General features: G+C 40.4%; 1 protein-coding gene and 1 non-coding gene across 2 annotated transcripts; one reads left to right on the top strand and one right to left on the bottom strand.

Annotated features, from left to right (window-relative positions):
* Window positions 1-2,436: 2,436 nt before the first annotated feature.
* Window positions 2,437-10,662, top strand: LOC104211385 (ABC transporter F family member 3). Its single transcript, XM_009760437.2, has 18 exons — window positions 2,437-2,826; window positions 3,645-3,863; window positions 4,357-4,549; window positions 5,420-5,628; window positions 5,756-5,911; window positions 6,751-6,879; window positions 6,988-7,089; window positions 7,197-7,343; window positions 7,471-7,533; window positions 7,717-7,763; window positions 7,921-7,980; window positions 8,083-8,165; window positions 8,425-8,519; window positions 8,860-8,946; window positions 9,497-9,584; window positions 9,724-9,809; window positions 10,031-10,093; window positions 10,194-10,662. Exons 1-18 carry the CDS (start codon window positions 2,620-2,622, stop codon window positions 10,311-10,313), a joined length of 2,154 nt encoding a protein of 717 aa, XP_009758739.1. The 5' UTR covers window positions 2,437-2,619; the 3' UTR covers window positions 10,314-10,662.
* Window positions 10,663-11,255: 593 nt separating this feature from the next.
* On the bottom strand, window positions 11,256-11,326 carry TRNAG-CCC (transfer RNA glycine (anticodon CCC)). The gene has a single exon. It is a non-coding gene; the product is annotated as a tRNA-Gly (tRNA).
* Window positions 11,327-24,260: the final 12,934 nt, after the last annotated feature.

Below are 24,260 nucleotides of genomic sequence, written 5' to 3' on the forward strand. Positions count from 1 at the left end.
TTGTTCTAAGTGATGCCTACATGCCTGTGAACTTCCGTTTGAGAATTAAGATAATTTGGAGAATATATGCTCACAGTCCTTTTAACTTATAAGGAGCTCATGATCTGGCAAAGAAAAATAGAAGTGGTACTCACAGTCCTTTTAACAACAAGAAAAATAGAACTAGAATAACTTCATCACACATAGATTAACTTCATCATACTACAACCTACTAAACATGCATAGTTTTAACTTCATCACCCCTATAACTAAACAAAAATACTATAACAATACACTAAAATAACATACATTCACTTCATCTTCCCTACGACAACCAAAGCAAATAATAAAGCCCATGAAACCAAAATAATATTTCTCATCTTTTTCACTTTGACCTCTAACTTACTAGCTTTTCCATCTTCCACAAGTTGAAATTGCTCCATTTCGTCAAGTTTCATCTTCAAAGTGTGCCTTTCAACCGTCATAACATCTTCCATTTCATCAAACAAGTTCTTAGAGTCCCTTTGAACTATCGTAACTTGTTCCATGAGGTAAACTTTATTCCTCAAATTGTTCCTCTCAACCTTAGCAGCATCAAGTTTAGTTTTTAAATCTTTGATCACCATCACCGCTCGACGAGGGAGCTCTTTGTCAATCCATTCAAAATACCCGCAAGAACTAACCTACACCATTATTAGGATTTACAACAGTTCTAATTTTGTACATAAACAATAAAAATCAAGAACGACCTAACTCGACAAAAGAAGATGAATCCCATAAATCGACCAAAAATAAAATAAATTCAAAACTAACCTTGGATCTTGGACATTTGTAGAACCTTCTTCCAGCATTGGCATCTGACCAAGCCGTCAAATATAGCACAATCAATCCGTAATGATACCTTCTTGCATATTGAATTTCATGCGCATTCACAGATAAATCAGACATTGAGCAGAAATGTGGAAATTTGAGCGGAAATATGGAAATTTGAGCAAAAATTGGAGCAGAAATGTGGAAATTTGATCTTCAATTTGAGTTGTTAAACCTTGATCTATCGTATCATCCCCTCACCTCTCAAATCGCCATGGAAGAATGGACATGGAAGAACTTAGGTTTTTCTTTGGAAATGGGGCTTGGACCTTCTGCCTTCCCGTTTTTGTTTGGAATTCGCTTATTTGGATTCAGAGCTTTATGTTGAACAGCTTATGTGGATGCCATGTCATGGATTATGTGGATGCCATGTAGGATACAAAATGCTGATGGAAGGAGCTGTTAGGTTGAAGGGTATTAGTGGCCCATTGTGGTAACAGGGAGGATTTTTTTGGCCCAGTTTACTAACGGAGGACATAAGTGAGCTATATACCATAGTTTAAGGATATTTTTGGACCTTTTCCGTTTTCTTAAATTCAAAATTATAAAGGGACATAATATATAAATAGCACGAAAGAAAAGGAAAAAAAATTAATATGGAAAAAGATTGTTCCGATATTTAAGTGAAGAAGGTTTGAGGGGCAGATCCATTATTTCGAGTTTGGAAGGCTGAGATTGGTTCGAAGAGTAAAAAAAAAACTCATTATTGTAACGACAGAAGCTGACCAAGTTTTCACATACGACCCTCACGGTATAAATATTAATTAACTTTAAAAAAGAAAAGAGTGTACTTCATACTGATACAATTCAGGGAGAATCATACCCCAAAAATTGAAAGAGCCGAGGCTATATAAATCACACAAGAGCACATTGCATTATTGATGTGGGACTCAAGTCCCATACCTTGTTTGTTATGGTCCATTGCAAGGTATGAGACTTGAGTCCCACATCGATACTCCAATGTGTTGATGTGAGGTTTATATAGCCTTGGGCTCTTCCATCTCAATAGCTAGCTTTTAGTAAAATAGCACGGGCTAGTCAGTTTTCGGACTGGATGAAAATAGCTAGCGTTTATTATGCTGGAATATTTTTCGGATTTTGAAAAGTGTTTTCGTTTAGATTTATTTTATATAAAAAATTGCTAAATTTCGATTACTTTTGAAACTGTGTCTATTGTTCAATCACTACTTGTAAATTTGGCTATTTTTGAATTTCTCTCTAGCTTTTGGGGTGTGATTCTCTTTGGATTGTATCAATAGTATCAGAGCCACACACCGCCCTACGAGCCCACCGTGACATGGAGGGTGACGCGGTATTATATACTTGATTTATTTGTATCATTCCATATGTCTATGTATTTTTTTCCCATCTAATTAATATTCTTTAAACTCATGAGATAGTAGCGCTGTAAAACGATAAACAAATAAAATGATTATATAGTGGTGGCAAATATTTTATAAAAAAAACCCAAATTTGAGATATTTGTGTGGTTTATAATTCCTTGTAGTAAAATTCATATAAATTTTTTATATTTAGATATTTGTGTAATTTCCTTTTCCTTTTGGGATGTAATTCATAAAAGGGAATAAAAAAAGAAAATAACGGACCCTTCTTTCAGGTTTCATAAATCGCCGTCTCTATTGACCGATAAGCACACGAGCTACAATTTTCATAGATAGACAACAATAACACCATTCACGAACCGGAGCCGCCTCACATTGTACCCATAAAACCGGTCTAGCACAGATTTTTCCGTTCATCCCGGTTCAGATGACGGAAGTGGCGACGAGCAACGTTGTGCACGAAGTCTTAGGGCGACGAGCTGAAGATGTAGATCAGCCGATTATTGACTATATAATCAATGTCCTCGCCGATGAAGATTTCGATTTTGGACTTGACGGTGAAGGTGCTTTTGAAGCCCTCGGCGAATTACTCGTCGATTCTGGTTGCGTTACTGACTTCCCCGAATGTCGTGCGGTATTAATCGTTCTCAATTTCGTTATTGCTTCTGCTTATTTTAATATTTTCTCTCGAAATTTTGAATTGATTCAGAAATATTTACTTATTCTGTTACTAGTTTTGATGAATAAAAGTTATTCACTAAGTTTTTATTATCATTTTAATTGAATTAAAATTTAAAACTTTATTGTTTATATTGACAACATGTATGAAGCAAGAGGTGTAATGCTTTAGAGAAGCTGTAGTTTTAGAGAGCTGCTAATTATGTACAACGAGCTTTGAGGAATAAAAATTAGAAATTTAGTGTTTATATTGGTAGTTAGCTTTGGTTTATGAAGCAAGAATTGCGTGATTCAGAGAACCTCTGGTTTCTAGAGAGCTTATGACTGCTTTAAAAGACAAATTATCTATAAGTGGAGTAGCATTTGAATGATTTTGATCTGGGAAAAAAATAGTAACCATTACAAAAACATATAATCAAGTCCAACTTTGTTTGGGATTGAGGTGTTGTCAGGTGAGATGATTGCCTATTAGCTCATTTGAATTGAGAACTTCTTAAACCAGAGAAAAAACGGCCTTTTTAAGGGGACATAAGGAGTTCAAATGGTGAATAACCATTACAGAGCAATTTATGAACCAAAAAAGTTTTATTACGGTGAACAAATTTATAAGTAATTTGTTACTACCAGTGTTTTTGATCATACCGGCACTATGATTGTGGTTGTTAGACTCCTCTATGTCGGTCTTTCTTTTGTTGCATCCCGTTATGGTAATAGATTGAATTGTCTGAAATCTATCTTCAGTAGCATAAAGAGCGATTTTTCCAATCATGACAGGTTTGTAGCAAATTGTCAGAGAAGTTAGAGAAGCATGGATTGGTTAAACCTCAACCAACCGTGAGAAGCTTAAAAATGCCGCTGCGAATGTTTGATGGAATGGATGAAGAGGAAGCTCCAAAGAATAAAAAGCCAGAACCAGTTGATGGTCCTTTGCTCACAGAACGTGACAAGATTAAGATCGAAAGGAAGAAGAGGAAAGATGAACGCCTGAGAGAGGTGCGATAATTTTGTCAATAACCAGAATGAACCTGTTTGACACAAATATTGGTTGTTATGTTGGGGAAGCCAACTTTTATTGTCTGTGAACCATGCTGATTTGACTTGACATCTATGTTGCTCGGACTCTCCAGAAATGTTGCCGGGTGCTTCTCGGATCCTCCGAAAGTAGTGCATTTTTGGAGGACCCGACACGGGTGCGACAATACTTTTGGAGAGTTCGCGCAACATAGCTTGACCCTTCACTGAGTTTCCATTTATTATTCTAAAGGGTGTGTATGTGTATGACATTTCGCAATACTCCTTTTGTTGGATAACGATTGTCCTCTTGAGGTTTTGAGACAGAATAAATGTAATCCCTCTCCTACTACTGCTTAAAAATGTATAACCCTCTCCTCCCTGTCATGTGGATGAAAAGAAGACAAAAAAAGGAAAATAAAAAGTGGCTGGCTTACTCCTTCGTTTTGGTAATATGTATGGCTTGATTCTGCAGGCAGAATACCAAGCACATTTGAAAGAAGTGGAAGAAGTGAAAGCTGGTATGCCGTTAGTTTGTGTGAATCATGATGGTCAGGGTGATGGACCAACTGTCAAGGATATCCGTATGGAAAATTTCAATATATCTGTTGCTGGTCGCGACCTTATTGTCGATGGTTCTGTTACGCTTTCTTTTGGAAGACACTATGGTATGCTTGAATATTTTTGAAAAAAATAGATGAAAACTCATTCCTCTGTAGTTTGATTTTGTGTTTTCCTAGACCTTTTGATATCAAGTAGTCTGTATCTCATCTACATGGTATTACTCCCTCCTTGCGGACAAGAATGACCCATTCTGATTGCAGAGTTAAATGATGACATTTTTGAACATGTTAGTATATAGAAATAATTTGATTACTATGTAATTTGATAGCAGTTATGTAAAAGAATGTTGAAAATGATAGTTTGAAATGTGAAATGTTGGAAACTTAGTTGAAAATACACATCTCTTTGGATATAATACATGATAGACTTAGTTTATATTTATTTAATAATGTTGGAGGGAGAAAATGTTGTCATCAAGGAAAGAAGTCAAGATTATTGTGTAAAAGGAAACTATGCCATTTTGTTCAGAGAGTGCAAGTATCTACTTATCTTGATACACATTTCAGTCTCTTAAGCAAGTAAGTCATTATGCACATGCTATTCTACCGTAGCTAGAATCCAGTATCCACATTTTTGTCATGGGGAAGAAAACTGCGATAATATAGCATAAATCTCAAGGGGCGAAACTTGGGGGGAGATGAATATATTTGTTCATACTGTATATTCTACAAAGCCAACTTTTAACTAGATACAAATGGGATTGGAAGCAATTTAGAACAGTAAGCAGATGACTCATTTCAGACCAAAGAAGAACAGCATAGCCTATTTTTTTGCTCTTCATTAATAATATTTATTACTTTATGAAAAAAGCATAGCCTATTGCCAGTGACGTAGTTCACTTCCTCTTTTTGACTATGATTGGCAGTTAAGTTTATGCATCCACAGCCTTACCTGAATCTCTGATCTGGGTGCAGGCCTTATTGGAAGAAACGGTACGGGGAAAACAACTCTCCTAAGACACATGGCTATGCACGCTATTGATGGTATTCCCAAGAATTGCCAGATATTGCATGTTGAGCAAGAAGTGGTTGGTGATGATACCTCAGTTTTGCAATGTATTCTTAACACTGATATGGAGAGAACTCAACTTCTGGAAGAAGAGGGTCGTCTGCTTGAATTACAGGTTAGAAACAGTTAAATGACTAAGCTTTTATGTCATACTATACTGTTTATTTTCTTATATTCCCATGTATTTTGTTCTCATGAGATGAAGTATATTCCCATTCCTTAGTATTTTCATGGTTTTCTAGAGAGAAATGGACCTAGAAGGCGAAGCTGGAAAGAGTGATAAGTTGAATGGGGAGATCAACAAAAATGCCATGGCGAAAAGGCTTGAAGAGATATACAAAAGACTTGATTTCATTGATGCTTACTCAGCTGAGTCACGTGCAGCAACTATACTTTCGGTTAGTTTGAATTTGCACAATAATTCGATTCCCAAGCTTTTGCTCGCGTCTGTCTCCTAATAACTGTCGAGAAAGTTTGTTCACTTTATGCACTGTGTTAATTAAAGCAGAGTTTGCATTTGATTTTTAATATTGCACACCTTTGCTGTAGATCAGGGATAAACTGCACATGTAATGATGTTAACTTATAATGTATGAGCAAGATTGAGACCTACTAATTAGTGTACCTGAGATACCTGTTGCTTTTCTTTCCTTGTTACTACAATTATGCTTCCACTTACTTTGTCTAAGGAATATGTTTTGGATAGGGCACAAAAGTATGCAAGCTAGTCTCAAGCTAATCTTGCTGTTTTGGCTTCTCCTTAGAGTTTAAGTTGTCCTAGCTTCTGTCCTAACTTTACGTTTGCCGAAATATCTTGCTGTTTTTGGCCTCTCCTCAGAGTTTAAGTTGTCTGTTAACTGTTAAGATTATTTTTTCTCTGATAATGTCATGTTGTCCTCTCGTTTTATGCTACTTTTTCCAGAATAGATGTAGTGTCTTCTTCTATTTGTAGATATTCAGGCTTCCATAACTTTGGCATTAGACTCTTTATACGTCTTAAGCTATGGGTCTGTGTACTAACATCTAAAACTGAAAGTTGAGAAAATGGGAAGATGCTAGAAGTCGATCTATCTTTGGCAATCGAAAGTTAGAACTTTATCATTTAAGAAGCTGGGGTTTGATTCTGTTGTAGTTTAGACGCGCTTCAAGGCTTCAAGAATGTTTTGCCTATTGGTCATTTGTGCTCAAACCAGTTGTAATGACTAGACTAGTTCTCATTGGTGGCTATTACTTCCAGGGTTTGAGCTTCACTACAGAAATGCAAAAGAGAGCGACTAAAACATTTTCTGGAGGATGGAGAATGAGAATAGCTCTTGCTCGGGCATTGTTCATTGAACCTGATCTATTGTTGCTTGATGAACCTACGGTGTGTTATTTTTTCTTGAAGATGTAGATATACATCTAGACATACAATGAATTTATGCTTCTTTTGCATGCAGAATGGCATAGAACTTATGTTTTCCTTTTCTTGCAGAATCATCTTGATCTGCATGCTGTCTTATGGTTGGAAACTTACCTGGTGAAGTGGCCGAAGACATTTATAGTTGTCTCTCATGCTAGAGAGTTCTTGAATACTGTACGTGTTTTATTCTCTTTGACTTTAAACTGTAGTTGGGTTCAGTTTGTATAGAGGTTGATGTTTGTTCTGACATCTCATAAACCTATTGTTGCTTCTTTCTTCAGGTAGTCACAGATATTATCCATCTACAAAATCAGAAATTGAGTACCTATAAAGGAGACTATGATACATTCGAAAGGACACGAGATGAACAAGTTAAGAATCAACAGAAGGCATTCGAGGCGAATGAACGTACAAGGGCCCACATGCAGGTCTTTCTCAATTAGATTAGTTTTTATTGGTAGACTATTGCAAACAGATTAATTGCGACCTTATTTGCATATTTCTTATTAAGCTGTTTATTATGTTGATACATTTTTTGGCTTTAATGTTTTGCAGACCTTTATTGATAAGTTCCGGTACAATGCAAAGCGTGCATCCCTTGTTCAATCTAGAATTAAGGTATTTTTTCATTTTATCGTAGGCTGCTCCTACATATCTTGTCAGCGTTCAGTGGTTATGGTTGTTTGCTCAAATGATTTGATCAGTTGCCCAATCTGATTGTTTAATAATTTGATTAGGTCTAGTTATGATGCCCTAGCATGCCATGATCAGTATCTGAGTGGTTTTCCTTGAATTTAACAGGCACTGGAACGAATTGGTCGTGTGGATGAAGTCATCAACGATCCTGAGTACGCATTCATTCCTTTAACACATTGCTCCTATATATTTCTGTTATTTTAACTTTCTCTGATGGTTTAACATGTTATCACCTGAGTCTATAAAACTCTGATCTCGGTCTTGTTACAGTTTTTAATTATATGAACTCATGTTGTTTTGCGTATGCAGCTACAAGTTTGAGTTCCCTTCTCCTGATGATAGACCTGGTGCTCCTATTATAAGCTTCAGGTTAAGCATCTCTTATTCCGTGCCTAATACATTCTTTTGAATCTCTTTGTCCGGTAGCAAATCTCAGTTAATTAATTTCTTACCTTCTTGTAACATATGCAGTGATGCATCCTTTGGATATCCTGGGGGCCCAATATTGTTCAAAAATTTGAATTTTGGTATAGATTTGGATAGCCGAGTAGCAAGTAAGACCTTTATTGCCTAACAATCAAGTGTTTTAATTTTTATTTTGCTTAATTGTTGCAAACCTCTTACATTTCCTCTGATCAGTAATATGCCTCTCTGTATTTGACATTGAGTTTTTCTTTTGGAAGTACAATTGGATATCTCTATTTGTGAATAAGGTAGTATGGGTTAGGCATGTATATCTTTATAATTGTTTCTTTTAATCATTTATATTGTTCTATATATCATGTGCCTTGTCTCACCATATATATTTTCCAGTGGTTGGTCCTAATGGTATTGGAAAGTCAACAATACTTAAGCTTATTTCTGGGGAGCTTCAACCAACTTCAGGAACTGTTTTCCGCTCTGCTAAGGTAGCTATTTTCCAAAGACTTGGAGATTTTGTGAGGGTTTATTTTTGTTTATCACTTCCAACATCTACTAGTTCTTTCTTTGATATCATAACTTTCACCAACTTTTGTCAGTATACCATATTGTTTGGTCAATTTGCGTTTCAGCCGTTCTAGCATTCTCTCATTACAATTCCTGTCACCTTTCATTTAGTAAAAGTCTATAGACTAATATTTCTGTATAAACAAATGCTAGTGGTTATCTTTTGAGCTTATAATGATTGTCGTGCAGGCAATTATCTCATTTTTCTATTTCAATTACTCGGTGTTAATGCATTCTAACTGCACTTTTCTTTTTGTTTAGGTCCGCATTGCTGTATTTAGTCAGCATCATGTTGATGGGTTGGATCTGTCCTCAAATCCCCTCTTATACATGATGCGTTGCTTTCCAGTAAGTTCTCCTAATTGATGATGAATTTTCTTGTAAATTCGAAAAAAAGAACATCAATAATGATCCACCATAATGGTGGATCATTATTGATGTTCATTTTTGCGTAATAAATCTTCCATTCTACTTTATCCACTGCCTCTGATTTCCATTGATTGGTAAAGCTTGTCCATTATTGGAAGTTTTGTTCTGAATGGAGTTGGATATCGAGTTCTGTTCCACTTCTAAGATAAAAAGTGAAATAGTTAATGGAAGGAAAAGAGAGCTTGTGATTTTTGACAGGCGGCTGCTGTTCTTGCTGATGAGGTTCAACTAGTGTTTTTCCTTCTCCCTCCTCAAAAAATCCTATTAAAAAAAAACAATAGCCAAATAGGAATGCAAGAAATTCTGGATAAGAAGGTGGATTTAGAAGTTGATTTTTCTTAATTTATTTGTGTCCGAACTCCTGAATAAGATATTTACAGGCTTTATCACCCTCTTAAATCTGATATTGCAGAAAGTGGATCTGCAAATTCTCTCTTTTAATGCATAACCTTGCTCTGGCTTCCTGCAGGGAGTGCCTGAACAAAAATTACGTGGTCATCTAGGTTCATTTGGTATCACTGGAAATCTTGCTCTTCAGCCCATGTACACTTTGTCTGGTACATTAGCATTCTATTTATTTTTTCTGGTCAGATCACAATGATATCAGTTCCGCCTTCTGTTATGTGTTGTCATTTCGAGTCAAGAGTATGATAATAGCTTATTCTCTACATTATGAATTGATCTATGGAATCTCAGGTGGCCAAAAAAGCAGAGTTGCATTTGCAAAGATAACCTTCAAGAAGCCTCACATATTGCTTCTTGATGAGCCATCAAATCACTTGGTAAGTTATATTTTACTTGTTTTAGTTTCTTACTTGCATTTCGTTTCACCTCACCAGCTAAGGCAAAGGATGCACTAGTAGTCAGTATGATGTTTATCCAAAGTATTTGCATATGTGATTGCATTATCTGCTATTGACACTCTGTTCGAGTGGGAACATATCTCTTGCTTGATTTTGGTAGATTAGCGATGTATGCAAAATTCTGATCTAGCTCTATGTAGGATCTTGACGCAGTGGAGGCTCTGATACAAGGTCTTGTCTTGTTCCAAGGAGGCGTACTGATGGTACTATGAAACTTCTATCAGCTTCTTTGGCTAATTGGAAACATAACGGTATTTTGTTTTTGCTGGTCTCTAATGCTCTGCTGCTACATGTTATTTACAGGTCAGTCACGATGAACATTTAATATCTGGCAGTGTTGATCAACTCTGGGCCGTTTCTGAGGGCAGGGTTACGCCTTTCGACGGGACATTCCAGGATTACAAGAAAATTCTGCAATCATAAACAGTTGTAACAAAGGTTGCAGTTTCCTGAAGTTCGACAAAGCTCTATTACCAATCTTATGGTCTAGACCCCTAAAGAATATGCAGGAAAATGTAGCTTTCAAAGTACGCATGAGACCGATGCAGAGATGATCAGCTTGATTTTATTCCAATTTTGTTGGCTTGTGATATATATTTGAATCTTTATTTTATCTTGTCTTTCCTTTTATAAAATCAAGGGTATATCTTGTAGTATTTTTGTATTGAGATCTTTTTTCTAGTATGGTGTTGAGAAACATTGCTGAAGCAAATGCTAAATTGTTCAACTAAATGTACGGGCATTATAGACTACATCAAATGATTTGAGAATACTTTACCCTTGTAAATGTGTACAACCCTGTAGGCTTCGGCTCGCGAAAAATTTAAGATGAAGGAAAACGAGGAGAAAGAAAAAGAGGCGAGAAAATAAAGAGGGTGCGTCGCAAGTCACATACAGCTAGTAAAGATTAACGAGGAATATCAAAGAAAGTAAAACTATATTGTGCCAGCAAACTGAGGAAAGGTTACAGGGGATGATAGTGGCAAAACGACAATATCGTCGATACAATACTCACCCGAATCGCCCTATCTATCCTCCTAAGGAGAAGTTTGGTTTCAAACCTTGTTCGAACAGGAATACGCCATACGCTATCTAATGTGCCTTGGATGATCCACATCTTAGGATTAGGCGCCGATGAACACATTGATCTATCCATGTAGTTGAGAGCCCGCAATTATCAGGGGCGCGCTCTACCACTGACCTGTCATGCCAGCCTCCCACCGGGGCCCTCTATGCCAAAAGTGAGAAACCTATCCCTCTCTTCCCTTTTTTCGCCCCCATGTCGCCATGCGGGGGAACATGGGGCTCTTAAAAAAGGAATACGAATTGGGGAAACAGCAAAATGTGGCGGAAAAAAGAGAGGAGTGCGCATCCAGGGAATCGAACCCTGGTCAGTACCGTGGGAGGGTACTATGATACCACTACACCAGATGCGCTTGCTTGTGCCATTTTTACAAAATATTTATATGTTCAATAAGGGGATGCAACTTGTTGTTCTCGTTTTATTGCGACAATTATTGGTCTTTATTATGTTTAATCAATCTCTTATGTATGTATGATGGTTTCTTAGTAGTAGTTCTGTGTGAAGACTTGGAAGTACATGTTTTTAACAAGTCTAACCACGGTCGGGTAGTGACGAGGAAGGTCAGGGCCCTACTGAGGTTAAATAAAGTATAAAGTTTGACAGTGTAGAACAAAATAGTATAAATAAATACAACAGTGAAAGTAATACAAGATATAAAAAAGGGGCAACAACAACTATTACAGAGACAAGGCAAATCACGGAATGAAATGCGACTTAGCACCAAAATAACAACCGGGGATCTCCCAGGATACCGTCTTGTAGTCCTATATATACATATCCAATGGATCTCCCGGGATCCCGTCCCGTAGTCCAACTCATAGTGTGCGAAAATCTACCGGAATCCCGTTCCGTAGTCCCAAATGTAAATACCCAGTACTGGGGGAATCTACCGGGTGCATTCCCGTAGTTCCATATAACTGTGCAGGGGGATATACCGAAATCCCACATCCGTAGTCCCAAATAAACAGACAAGGGAGATCTACCGGAATCCCACATCTGTAGTCCCAATGTAAATACACAACGACAACAGGAAAATATTCAGAAATGGCAAATTTTATATTAAGGCAACAAGTAATTCTAGCCTATCATGCTTCACATAATTCAGGTAATACAGTTTGAGCAAATAAAGCAATTAAATCACTTAGACATGCTTTCCTAAGCTAACAACATGTTTAATAGTGTGAGTAATAAAAACAGGAAAGGAAACATAATAGTAATTACTTAATGAAAACCGGATTTCCAACAAATAGCTCAAGTACTCACTCGTCACCTCACGTACAAGGCATTTCAATTACCAAATATACCAAATCCTAAGGGGAAAGGTCCCCCACACAAGGTTAGGCAAGCCACTTACCTCGACCGACGCAATAATCAATCTGAAACCACGCTCTTGCCACGAGTACTCGACTCCAAATGGCCGAATCTATTCAATTCAATTTCATAATGTAAATAACACTTCAAGTAACTGATTCTAAAAAGAAATTCTAAGCTAATACGCGAAATAGGGAAAATGACCAAAATGCCCCTCGGGCCAACGTCTCGGAATTGGGTAAAATTTATATTTTCAGAATCCTCACGCTCTCACGAGTTCATGCATACCAAAATTATCCAAATCCAAGGTCAAATTCCCAATCAAAAGTCGATTTCTAGGTCTAAGAACTTTCTTCCAATTTTCCCCAATTTTCATCTCCAATCTGAAATTAAATGAAGAATTCATGTTTAGATTAGTGGGTTACAATCAAAAAGGAATTAAGAATCGTTACCCAATCGATATCTCTGAAAATCCCTCAAAATATCGCTCAAATCCGAGCTCCCAAGCTTAAGTTTTCTAAAAAATGGCTAAACCCTCGATTTGAAATTTTTATATTCTCCCAAGCTTTTCCCTTAATTGCAATCGCGGAAGTCTAGACGCGATCGCAAAGAATAAAAATCACGCGCCTCAGATTTACTCTACGCGAACACGGAACCACGTCCACAAACGAGATGCTTTAGCTCCCTCAACCTATGCGATCGCGGTTGACTCCACGTGAGCGCGTAAAGAAACACTTAACAAACCACTACCGCCTTATTCCTTCTACGCGAACGCGGCCTTGCCCACGCGTTCGCAATTCAACATTTTCCCATAGCTACGCGTTCACATTCCTCTTCACGCGAACGCGAAGGGCAAAATTCCCTCTGCCTCATCTAAGCCTTCGCGATCGCGATCCTCTCCACGCGATCGCGATGAAGAAAAGTCTGCAACACATACCAGCAAATATCTGATGCTTTTCCAAGTCCAAAAATGGTCTGTTGAGCATCCGAAACATACCCGAGACCCCCAAGACCTCAACCAAACTTACCAACATATCCAATAACTTCATTCAAACTTGATCCAACCTTCGGAATGCTCAAAACAACATCACAACACCTATTTTTCATCGGATTCAAGCCTAAGAATTCCAAAAACTCTAAAAATACGCTTTCGATAAAAAAGTCTATCAAACCTCGTTCGAATGACCTGAAATTTTGCACACACATCACATTAAACACTACGGAGCTACTCTAACTTTCAGAATTCCATTCCGACCCTCTGATCAAAATCTCACTATCAAACCGAAAACTTCAAAAATTCAACTTTCGGCATTTCAAGCCTAAATTAGCTACGGACCTCCAAAATACAATCCGAACACGCACCTAAGCCCAAATCACCCAACGGAGCTAACAGAACCATCAGATTTCCATTCAGAGGCCATCTTCATACTGTTCTGACTACGGTCAACTTTCCAACACTTAAGCTCTCATTTAGGGACTAAGTGTCCCAAAACTCTCCGTAACTCAAAACCGAACATCCCGGAAAATCAAAATAGCAGAAATAAACTTGGGGAAAATAGTTAATGGGGGATCGGGGCATAAATTCTTAAGAAGACCGGCCGAGTCATCATATCCACCTACACTTAAACATTCGTCCCTCCTCGAACAAGCATAAAGACATACCTGAAGTAGTGAAAAGATGAGGGTAATGGCTGCGCATATCCTGCTCGGTCTCCCAGGTCACCTCCTCTACCGGCTGACCCCGCCACTGAACCTTCACGGATGCAATGTTCTTTGACCTTAACTTTCTAACCTGCCTATCCAATATTGCCACTGGCTCCTCAACATAGGATAGATCATTGTCCAACTGGACTGAACTAAAATCCAACACGTGTGACGGAACACCGTGATACCTCCGCAGCATCGAAACATGAAATACTGGATGAACTCCTGCCAAGCTGGGAGGTAAGGCAATCTCATAAGCAACCTCCCCAACATGCCTCAATATCTCAAAAGGGCCAATACACCTCGGACTCAACTTCCCTTTCTTCCCAAATTTCATAACGCCCTTCATAGGCGAAACCCGAAGTAGAACCCGCTCTCCAACCATATAAGAAATATCTTGAACCTTTCGATCCACGTAACTCTTCTGTCTGGACTGGGTTGTACGGAGTCTATCCTGAATCACCTTGACCTTCTTCAAAACATCTTGAACCAAGTTTGTGCCCAATAATCTGGCCTCACCCGGCTCAAACCAACCCACCAGGGATCTACACCATCTACCATATAAAGCCTCATGCGGCGCCATTTGAATGTTGGATTGATAGCTGTTGTTGTAAGCAAACTCCGTCAATGGCAAGAACTGATCCCAAGACCCTCCAAACTCAATCACACATGCACAGAGCATATCCTCAAGAATCTGAATAGTGCACTCGGACTGTACGTCTGTCTGAGGGTGAAATGCTATACTCAATTCCACCCGAATACCCAACTCATGCTGAATGGCCCTCCAGAACCGTGATGTGAACTGTGTACCTCTATCCGAAATGATGGACACTGGAATACCATGCAGATGAACAATCTCCCGGATATAAACCTCTGCTAACCTGTGATGACCCAAAAGGTCATCACTTGTTTTAAAATGAATTTTGCATTTTGAGGCCTTAAAAATCTCTTTTGGCATCACCTCGATTTGCGTGCGCAGTCTGGGCGTGTAGCCAGAAAGCCATTTTGTGAAAATCTGTGAAAAATAATGAATTTTGCTTTTAAAATGGATTTAAGTTGACTTCGCTCAACATTTTGGGTAAACGGACCCGGACCCGTGATTTGACGGTTCCGGAGGGTCCGTAGGAAAATATGGGACTTGGGCATATGCCCGAAATCAAATTCCAAGGTCCCAAGACCGAGAAATGAATTTTTAAAGAAAATTATTTTCTGGAATTATTTATGAGTTGTGGACATGAAATGAGTTTAAAACTTGATGGTATCGGGCCCGTATTTTGGTACCGGCAGCCGGTACAGGTTTTATATGTTATTTAAGGTAAGTCTATGAAATTTGGTAAGAAACGAATTTGAGATAACGTGAATCGGATCATTTTTTAGAAAATGGGAAAATTTGAAGTTCTTAAGAAATTTCATGATTTTGGTGCTAAATTCATAGTTGTTGATGTTATTTTAGTGATTTTAATGCACGAGCGAGTCCGTATGATGTTTTTAGGTTGGTGTGCATATTTGGTTTGGAGCCCCGAGAGATCGGGTAAGTTTTGGATAGGCCACAGGGTGGATTTTGGACTTGGAGAGTTGCAGGTTTTCAGCTGTTTCAGTGCCGGCCTGCAGGCTGGCTCGCAAATGCGAGGGCCATGTCGTAAATGCAAAATGTAGCCCATACCATCCTACCTCGCAATTGTGAGGATTCAATCGCAAATGCTATCCCCCAGCTTTAGCCAGTAGTCGCAAATGCGACAAGTTGTTCGCAATTTCCAACTCGCAAATGCGAGAACTTCTTCGCAAATGCGAACTCAACAGAAGTCAGGGTTCGTAATTGCGAACCCTGGTCGCAAATGCGACATCTGCAATCTGCAATTTTATAACTTAGCCGAAAATCTTTCATTTTTCACACTCTTTCAAAACCAAAACACTCTTGGGCGATTTTTCAAAGACAACTCTTCTTCCAAATCGATTGTAAGTCAATTTTAACTCGTTTCCTTCAATCATTAACATCTTTTCACATGATTTCAACTCAAAATCAATGATTTTCATAGGGGAAATTAGGTGTTTTGGGTAGAACCTAGGTTTTTCAAAAATTGGGGATTTGGACGTCGATTTGAGGTTCGATTTCAAAATAAATTATATATTTGGGTTCATGGGGGAATGGGTGATCGGGTTTTGATTCGAACCTCGGGTTTGGACCATATGGGCCCGAGGGCGATTTTTGACTTTTGGGGTAAAACTTTAGAAAATTCATTTTCATGCATTAGAATTGATTCATTTAGCATTTATTGATGTAATTGAGTAACTTGTGGCTAGATACGAACGAATTGGTAGTGGAGTCAAGAGGTAAAGTGATAGTAGAGGCTTGAATTGTGTTCGTGGCATCGAGGTAAGTGTTTGGTCTAACCTTAACTTGAGGGATTAGGAGTTGAGTCCTATTTGCTACATGTTACTTGTTGAGTACGACGTATATGCATGGTGACGAGTATCTATATGTTGGTGTCAAGCATGACCGTGAGTCTTAAATTGAAATTATTGTGTTCTGAATAAATACTACGTATGCCTAAGTTGTGGATTCTTTGAGTTGAATAAGGATTATGATTATCCTCGTGGAAATTACTTATGATTGAGTATTGGTGCTAGTTGAGGTAGTTAGATCTTCGAACAAGTTGGGTTATAGCTGATTTTTCCTTGCCGGGATGTATTTACTTATATTGTCGATCCCCTTGCCAGGATAGTGTTGTTTCGTTATTGATCCCTTGTCGGGACTCTTTTTGTGATTGGTGTTGAACTGTATATGTGGATCGGGTTGCACGACGCAACAATATTATATTTGGATCGGGTTGTACGTCACAACAATATTATATTTGGATCGGGTTGCACACCGTAACAATATTATATTTGGATCGGGTTGCACGCCGCAACAATATTATATTTGGATCGGGTTGCATGCCGCAACAATAATATAATTGGACCGGGTTGCATGCCGCAACAGTGATAAATGATATGGATCGGGTTGCACGCCGCAATAGAGTTATTATGTTTTGGGATCGGGTTGCGCGCCGCAACAATTGATAATACGAAGTGTTTATAGATTGGTTATGAGTTCCTTATTATTTTGCTGTAAATTCTAAATTGTTCTTATGCTTTTCTCTTAATTTACTGTTGGTACTGATATTCCCCCATAGCATGTACCCCCTCCCATCTCTACTTGTTATTCCTGTTTTATTTTTCCGCTGCATATTATGTAACCACAGGTTTATTTAGTAGTATGGTCCTAGCCTCGTCACTACTTCGCCAGGGTTAGGCCAGGCACTTACCAGCACATAGGGTCGGTTGTGCTGATACTACACTCTGCACTATATGCAAATCCCGGAGCGACAGCTTTTGGACAGTAGCATTGGGTGGCTGCCTTCAGTCCAGTTAGAGATCCCGAGGTAGTCCTGCAAGCGTCCGCAGGCCCGACGTTCTCTTCTATCTTTATGTGTATTCTGTTTTCATTTGCTTCCAAGATAGATTTTACTTTCTTTTCAGATATTTGTATATAGTATTCATAGATAGTCCGTGATATTGTGACACCGAATTTCGGGTAGAGATGTATGTTGGCATTGTCGTACTATTTATGTTTAATTTATCAGATTAAGTCTTTTGCTTGTATCTATTTATCGTTAATATTTCACTGTTATTTCATTGTTAACTTAAATTGTTAAAAGGGCTAAATAAAAGGGTTAGTGATTCTATATTACGCGGCTTGCCTAGCTTTCACGAGTAGGCACCATCACGACTCCCGAGGGTGGGAAATCCGAGTCGTGACAAGTTGGTATCAGAGCTCTAGGTTACATAGGTCTCACAATTCACTGACAAGCTTAGTAGAGTCTGAAGGATCGGTACAGAGACGTCTGTATTTATCCCCTAGAGGATACAGAGTTAGGAAAAACTTCACATTTATTCTTTCCTGTCGTGTGGTTTGGTTTCTCAATGATAATTGAATTTCTACTCTGTTCTTTTGCAAATGGTGAGAGCACGCGCTTCCTCATCTGCTGATCAGCAGCCCGAGCCCCCAGCAGCAACTCCCGCTAGGGGCAGAGGGTGAGGCCGAGGCCGTGCTAGAGGCCGAGGTAGGGTCAGAGCTCAGCCCAGAGCAGCAATACCAGCGGCGGAGCCTCAGGTTGACTTTGATGATGAGGTTCCGTCCCAGACAGTTTCGGTGGGCCCAGCTCAGGTCTCAGAGGGGTTTATTGCTACCCTAGTACTCCAGGATGCTCTGGTCTATCTAGTGGGCCTTATGGAGAGTGTCACACGGGTAGGCTTGTTTCCTGTAGCACCAGCCGTCTCTCAGGCTATAGGAGGAGCCCAGACTCCTGCTACTCGCACTCTGGAGCAGACATCTCCCCAGTTCCAGACTCCAACAGCTCATCCAGTTAGAGCAATTCAGCTGGGTGTGGTAGCTCACACCGGTGGGGGAGCAGCTATGTCTGCCGATACTTTGTGGAGATTGGACAGGTTCACCAAGCTCTTCCCTACTACTTTCAGTGGTGCATCTTCTGAGGATCCCCAAGATTTTCTAGACAACTGTCATGAAGTTCTCAGGAACATGGGGATAATGGAGACCAATAGGGTCAATTTTGCTACTTTTCGCTTATCTGAATCCGCCAAGACTTGGTGGAGAGATTACTATTTGGCTAGACCCGCCGGATCACCAACTTTGACTTGGGAGCAGTTTACTCAGCTATTCCTGGAGAAGTTTCTCTCCATTACTTAGAGAGAGATCTATCGGAGGCCGTTTAAGCGTATCCAGCAGGTTTCTATGATTGTTACTCAATATGGGATCAAATTCATCGACTTGGCCCGTCATGCTCTTATCATACTTCCCACCGAGAGAGAGAGGGTGAGGAGGTTCATTGAGGGACTTATCTAGCCTATTCGACTTCAGATGGACAAGGAGACTGGGAGTGAAATTTCTTTCCAGGAGGCAGCCAATGTGGCCATGAGAGTTGAGAGGGTTATATCGTAGGGAGGTGGTCAGGGGTCACACAAGAGGCCTCGTTATTCAGGCCGATTCAGTGGTACCTCATCTGGAGGCAGAGATTCGTATGGTAGAAGCCATCCTCTTAGGCCTTTTCAGTTAGCCCTTCAAGTTTCTCACGGTGCTTCAGGTGGCCGTGGCTCTCACATGCAGTATTCTGATCAGCAGCCCTATGGTGCACCACCAGCTCCTATCAGTGCACCGCCGCTCCAGAGTTTTCGGGGTGGTCATTCAGGTCGCCAGGGTCAGTCTCAGTTTCCTCAGCCACAACACTCAGGTGGATGCTTTGAGTGTGGCGAGTATGGTCATATCTGGAGGGTTTGTCCGAGATTGGTGGGTACTCAGTCGCATCAGCAGGGTTCCCGTGCTATGGTTCAGGTACCAGGTGTTCTACCGCCTGCTCCACCAGCTAGGGGTGGGGGTAGAGGTGATAGAGGTGGAGGTAGAGGTGTTAGAGGTGGAGGTAGAGGTGTTAGAGGTGGAGCTCAGACCGCTAGAGGTGGAGTCCAGCCAGCTGCAGGCCGTCCCAGAGATGTATTCCAGGGTGGTGGGGCCCAGCCCTGATGTTATGATCTTCCAGCCAGGCCTAAGGCTGGGGCTTATGATGCAGTTATTACAGGTACTGTTCTGGTTTGTGGCAGAGATACTTCAGTTTTATTTGATCCAGGGTCTACATACTCCTATATGTCATCTTATTTTGCACTTTACCTTGTCATGCCTAGTGATTCCTTGAGTGTCCCTATATATATGTCTACACCGGTGGGTGATTCTATCATGGTAGATCGAGTCCATCGCTTGTGTATAGTTATGAACGGGGGTCTTGAGACTCGTGTGGATTTATTACTCCTGGACATGGTTGATTTTGATGTCATATTGAGGATAGACTGGTTATCATCTTACCACGCTATCTTGGACTGTCATGCCAAGATTTTGACCTTAGCCTTTCCAAGTTTACCTCGTTTAAAGTGGATAGGGACTCCTGGTCATTCTACCCGTAGTGTTATCTCATATATAAAGGCTCAGCGTATGGTAAAGAAGGGGTGTTTGGCCTATTAGGCCTATGTCCGTGATTCTAGTGCTGAGGTTCCTTTTATTGATTTTGTGCCCGTTGTTCGTGAGTTTCCTGAGGTATTCCCTTCAAACTTGTCGGTATGCCACCCGAAAAGGGATATTGACTTCTGCATTGATTTGGCTCCGGGCACCCAGCTCATTTCTATTCTACCATATCGTATGGCCCCGCCTGAGTTGAAAGCGTTAAAGGAGCAGTTGCAAGACTTGCTTGAAAAGGGTTTCATTAGACCTAGTGTTTCGCCTTAGGGTGCGCCGGTGTTGTTTGTTAAGAAGAAGGACAGATTGATTAGAATGTGTATTGATTACCGGTAGTTGAACAAGGTTACGATCAAGAATAAGTATCCATTGCCGAGGATTGATGATTTGTTTGATCAGCTTCAGGGTGGCAAGGTATTTTGGAAGATTGACTTGAGATCTGGCTACCATAAGTTGAGTATTAGGGCATCCGATGTCCCTAAGACAGCTTTCCGCACTCGGTACGAGCATTATGAGTTCTTGGTAATGTTATTCGGGTTGACAAATTCCCCAACAGCTATTATGGATTTGATGAACCGAGTGTTTAGGCCTTACTTGGATTCGTTTGTGATAATCTTCATTGATGATATTTTGATTTATTCCCGTAGCCGGGAGGAGCACGAACAACACCTTAGAGTGGTTCTTCAGACTCTGAGGGATAGTCAGTTGTATGCCAAGTTTTTGAAGTGTGAGTTTTGGTTGAGTTCGGTTGCATTCCTGGGTCATTTTGTACCCGCATAGGGTATTCATGTTGATCCGAAGAAGATAGAGGTAGTCAAGAACTGGCCTAGACCAGCCTCAGCTACGGAGATCCGGAGTTTTTTGGGATTAGTAGGCTACTATCGTCGGTTTGTGGAGAGGTTTTCATCTATCGCAACCCCGATGACCAGATTGACCTAGAAGGGTGCCTAGTTCAGATGGTCAGACGAGTGTGAGGCGAGCTTTCAGAAGCTCAAGACAACTCTGACTATGGCACCGGTGTTGGTTTTGCCCACAGGTTCAGGGCTTTATACAATTTACTGTGATGTATCTCGTATTGGACTTGGTGCGGTATTAATGCAGGATGGCAAGGTCATTGACTATGCTTCGCGGTAGTTGAAGATTCATGAGAAGAACTATCCGGTTCATGATTTGGAGTTAATATCCATTGTTCATACATTGAAGATTTGGAGGCATTATCTATATAGCGTGACATGTGACGTGTTCACAGATCACAAGAGTTTGCTGTATTTGTTCAAGAAGAAAGAGCTAAATTTGAGGGAAAAGAGGTAGTTGGAGCTATTAAAGGACTATGATGCCACCATCTTATATTATCGGGGAAAGGCTAATGTGGTAGCCGATTTTTTGAGTAGGAAGTCAGCCAGTGTGGGCAGTCTTGCTTATATTCCGGTCGGTGAGAGACCGCTTGCTTTGGATGTTCAGGCTTTGGCCAATCAGTTCGTGAGGTTAGATGTTTCTGAGCCCAGTCATGTGTTAGCTTGCACAGTCGCTCGTTCTACCTTATTGGAGCGTATCCGTGATCGGCAGTATGATGATCCCCATTTGTGTGTCCTTAAAGACACGGTGCAGCACGGAGGTGCCAAGTAGGTTACCTTAGGTGATGATGGAGTTTTGAGATTGCGGGGTTGAATTTGTGTGCCTAATGTGGATGGACTCTGAGAGTTGGAGGCCCATAGTTCCCGGTAATCTATTCACCCGGGCGCCGCTAAGATGTATCAGGATTTGCGGTGGCATTATTGGTGGCGGAGGATGAAGAAGGACATTGTTGCATATGTAGCTCGGTGTTTGAACTGTCAGCAGGTTAAGTATGAGTATCAAAGGCCTGGTGGTTTGTTTCAGAGGACTGAGCTTCCCGAGTGGAAGTGGGAGCGGATCACTATGGACTTCGTTGTTGGGCTCCCACGGACTCAGGGGAAGTTCGACGCAGTGTGGGTTTTTGTTGATAAGCTGACCAAGTCAGCACATTTCATTCCTGTGGCAGTCTCTTACTCTTCCGAGAGGTTAGCTGAGATCTATATCCGGGAGATTATTCGTCTTCACGGTGTGCCCGAGTCTATCATTTCGGATCGAGGTATGCAGTTTACCTCCCATTTCTAGAGAGTAGTTCAGCGAGAATTGGGCACACGGGTTGAGTTGAGCACAATGTTTCATCTTTAGACAGACCGGTAGTCCGAGTGGACCATTCAGATTTTGGAGGATATGCTCCGAGTTTGTGTCATTGATTTTGGAGGCTCATGGGATTAGTTTTTGCCCTTAGCAGAGTTTGCCTACAACAATAGCTGCCAGTAGAGTATCCAGATGGCTCCGTATGAGGCTTTATATGGTAGGCGGTATCGGTCGTCAGTTGGATGGTTTGAGCCAAGGGAGGCTCAGTTGTTGGGTACGGATCTGGTTCAGGATGCCTTGTACAAGGTCAGGATAATTCAGGATAGGTTTCGTACAACTCAGTCCAGGCAAAAGAGTTATGCCGACCGTAAGGTTCGAGTTTTGGCATTCATGGTCGGTGAGCGGGTATTGCTTCGGGTGTCGCTATGAAGGGCGTGATGAGATTTGGGAAGAAGGGCAAGCTTAGCCCTAGGTTCATTGGCCCGTTGAGATTCTTGATCGAGTGGGAGAGGTGGCTTACAGACTTGCATTGCCGTCGAGCTTATCAGTCGTGCATCCAGTGTTTCATGTGTCCATGCTTCAGAAATATCACGACGATCCATCCTACGTGTTAGATTTCAGCATTGTCCAGTTAGACAAGGACTTGTCTTATGAGGAGGAACCGGTAGCTATTCTAGACCGGTAGGTTCGTTAGTTGAGATCGAAGAGTTTTCCTTCTGTTCATGTTCAGTGGAGAGGTCAGCCTACTGAGGCATCGACCTAGGAGTCCGAGTCCAATATGCAGAGTCGTTATCCCCATCTTTTCCCCGACTTAGGTACTTCCGTCTTGTGTCCGTTCGAGGACGAATTGTAGTTTTAGATATGGAGAATGTGATAACCCAAAATGTCATCACTTGTTTTAAAATAAATTTTGTGTTCCGAGGCCTTAAAAACCTCTTTCGACATCACCTCGATTTGTGTGCATAGTTCGAGCGTGTAGCCGAAAAGCCATTTTGTGAAAATCTGTGAAAAATAATGAATTTTGCATTTAAAATAGATTTAAGTTGACTTTGGTCAATATTTTGGATAAACGGACCCAGACCCGTGATTTGACGGTCCCGGAGGGTCCGTAGGAAAATATGGGACTGGGCGTATGCCAGGAATCGAATTCCGAGGTCTCAAGCCCGAGAAATAAATTTTTAAAGAAAATTAATTTCTGGAATTATTTATGAGTTTTGGAAATGAAATGAGTTTAAAACTTGATGGTATCGGGCCCGTATTTTAGTTCCGGCGCTCGGTACAGGTCTTATATGTGATTTAAGGTAAGTTTGTGAAATTTGGTAAGAAAGGGATTTGAGATGACATGAATCGGATCGTTTTTTGAGAAAATTGGAAAATTTGAAGTTCTTAAGAAATTTCATGATTTTGGTGCTAAATTCATAGTTGTTGATGTTATTTTAGTGATTTGAATGCACGAGCGAGCCCGTATGATGTTTTTAGGTTGGTGTGCATATTTGGTTTGGAGCCCCAAGGGATTGGGTGAGTTTTGGATAGGCCACAGGGTAGATTTTCGACATGGAGAGTTGCAGGTTTTCAGCTGTTTCAGTGCAGGCCTGCACGCTTCGCAAAAATGCGAGGGCCATGTCATAAATGCGAAATGTATCCCAGGCCAGCCTACCTCGCAATTGCGAGGATTCAATCGCAAATGCGATCCCCCCAGCTTTAGCCAGTAGTCGCAAATACGACAAGTTGTTCGCAATTCCCAACTCGCAAATGCGAACTCAGCAGAAGTTAGGTTTCGCAATTGCGAACCCTGGTCGCAAATGCGACATCTGCAACCTGTAATTTTATAACTTAGCCGAAAATCTTTCATTTTTCACTCTTTCAAAACCAAGACACTCTTGGGCGATTTTTCAAAGACACTCTTCTTCCAAATCGATTATAAGTCAATTTTAACTCGTTTTCTTCAATCATTAACATCTTTTCACATGATTTCAACTCAAAATCAATGATTTTCATGGGAGAAATTGGGTGTTTTGGGTAGAACCTAGGTTTTTCAAAAAATGGGGATTTGAACCTCTATTTGAGG

Source organism: Nicotiana sylvestris, chromosome 8 (assembly GCF_000393655.2).
Source record: "Nicotiana sylvestris chromosome 8, ASM39365v2, whole genome shotgun sequence".
Classification (NCBI taxonomy): domain Eukaryota; kingdom Viridiplantae; phylum Streptophyta; class Magnoliopsida; order Solanales; family Solanaceae; genus Nicotiana; species Nicotiana sylvestris.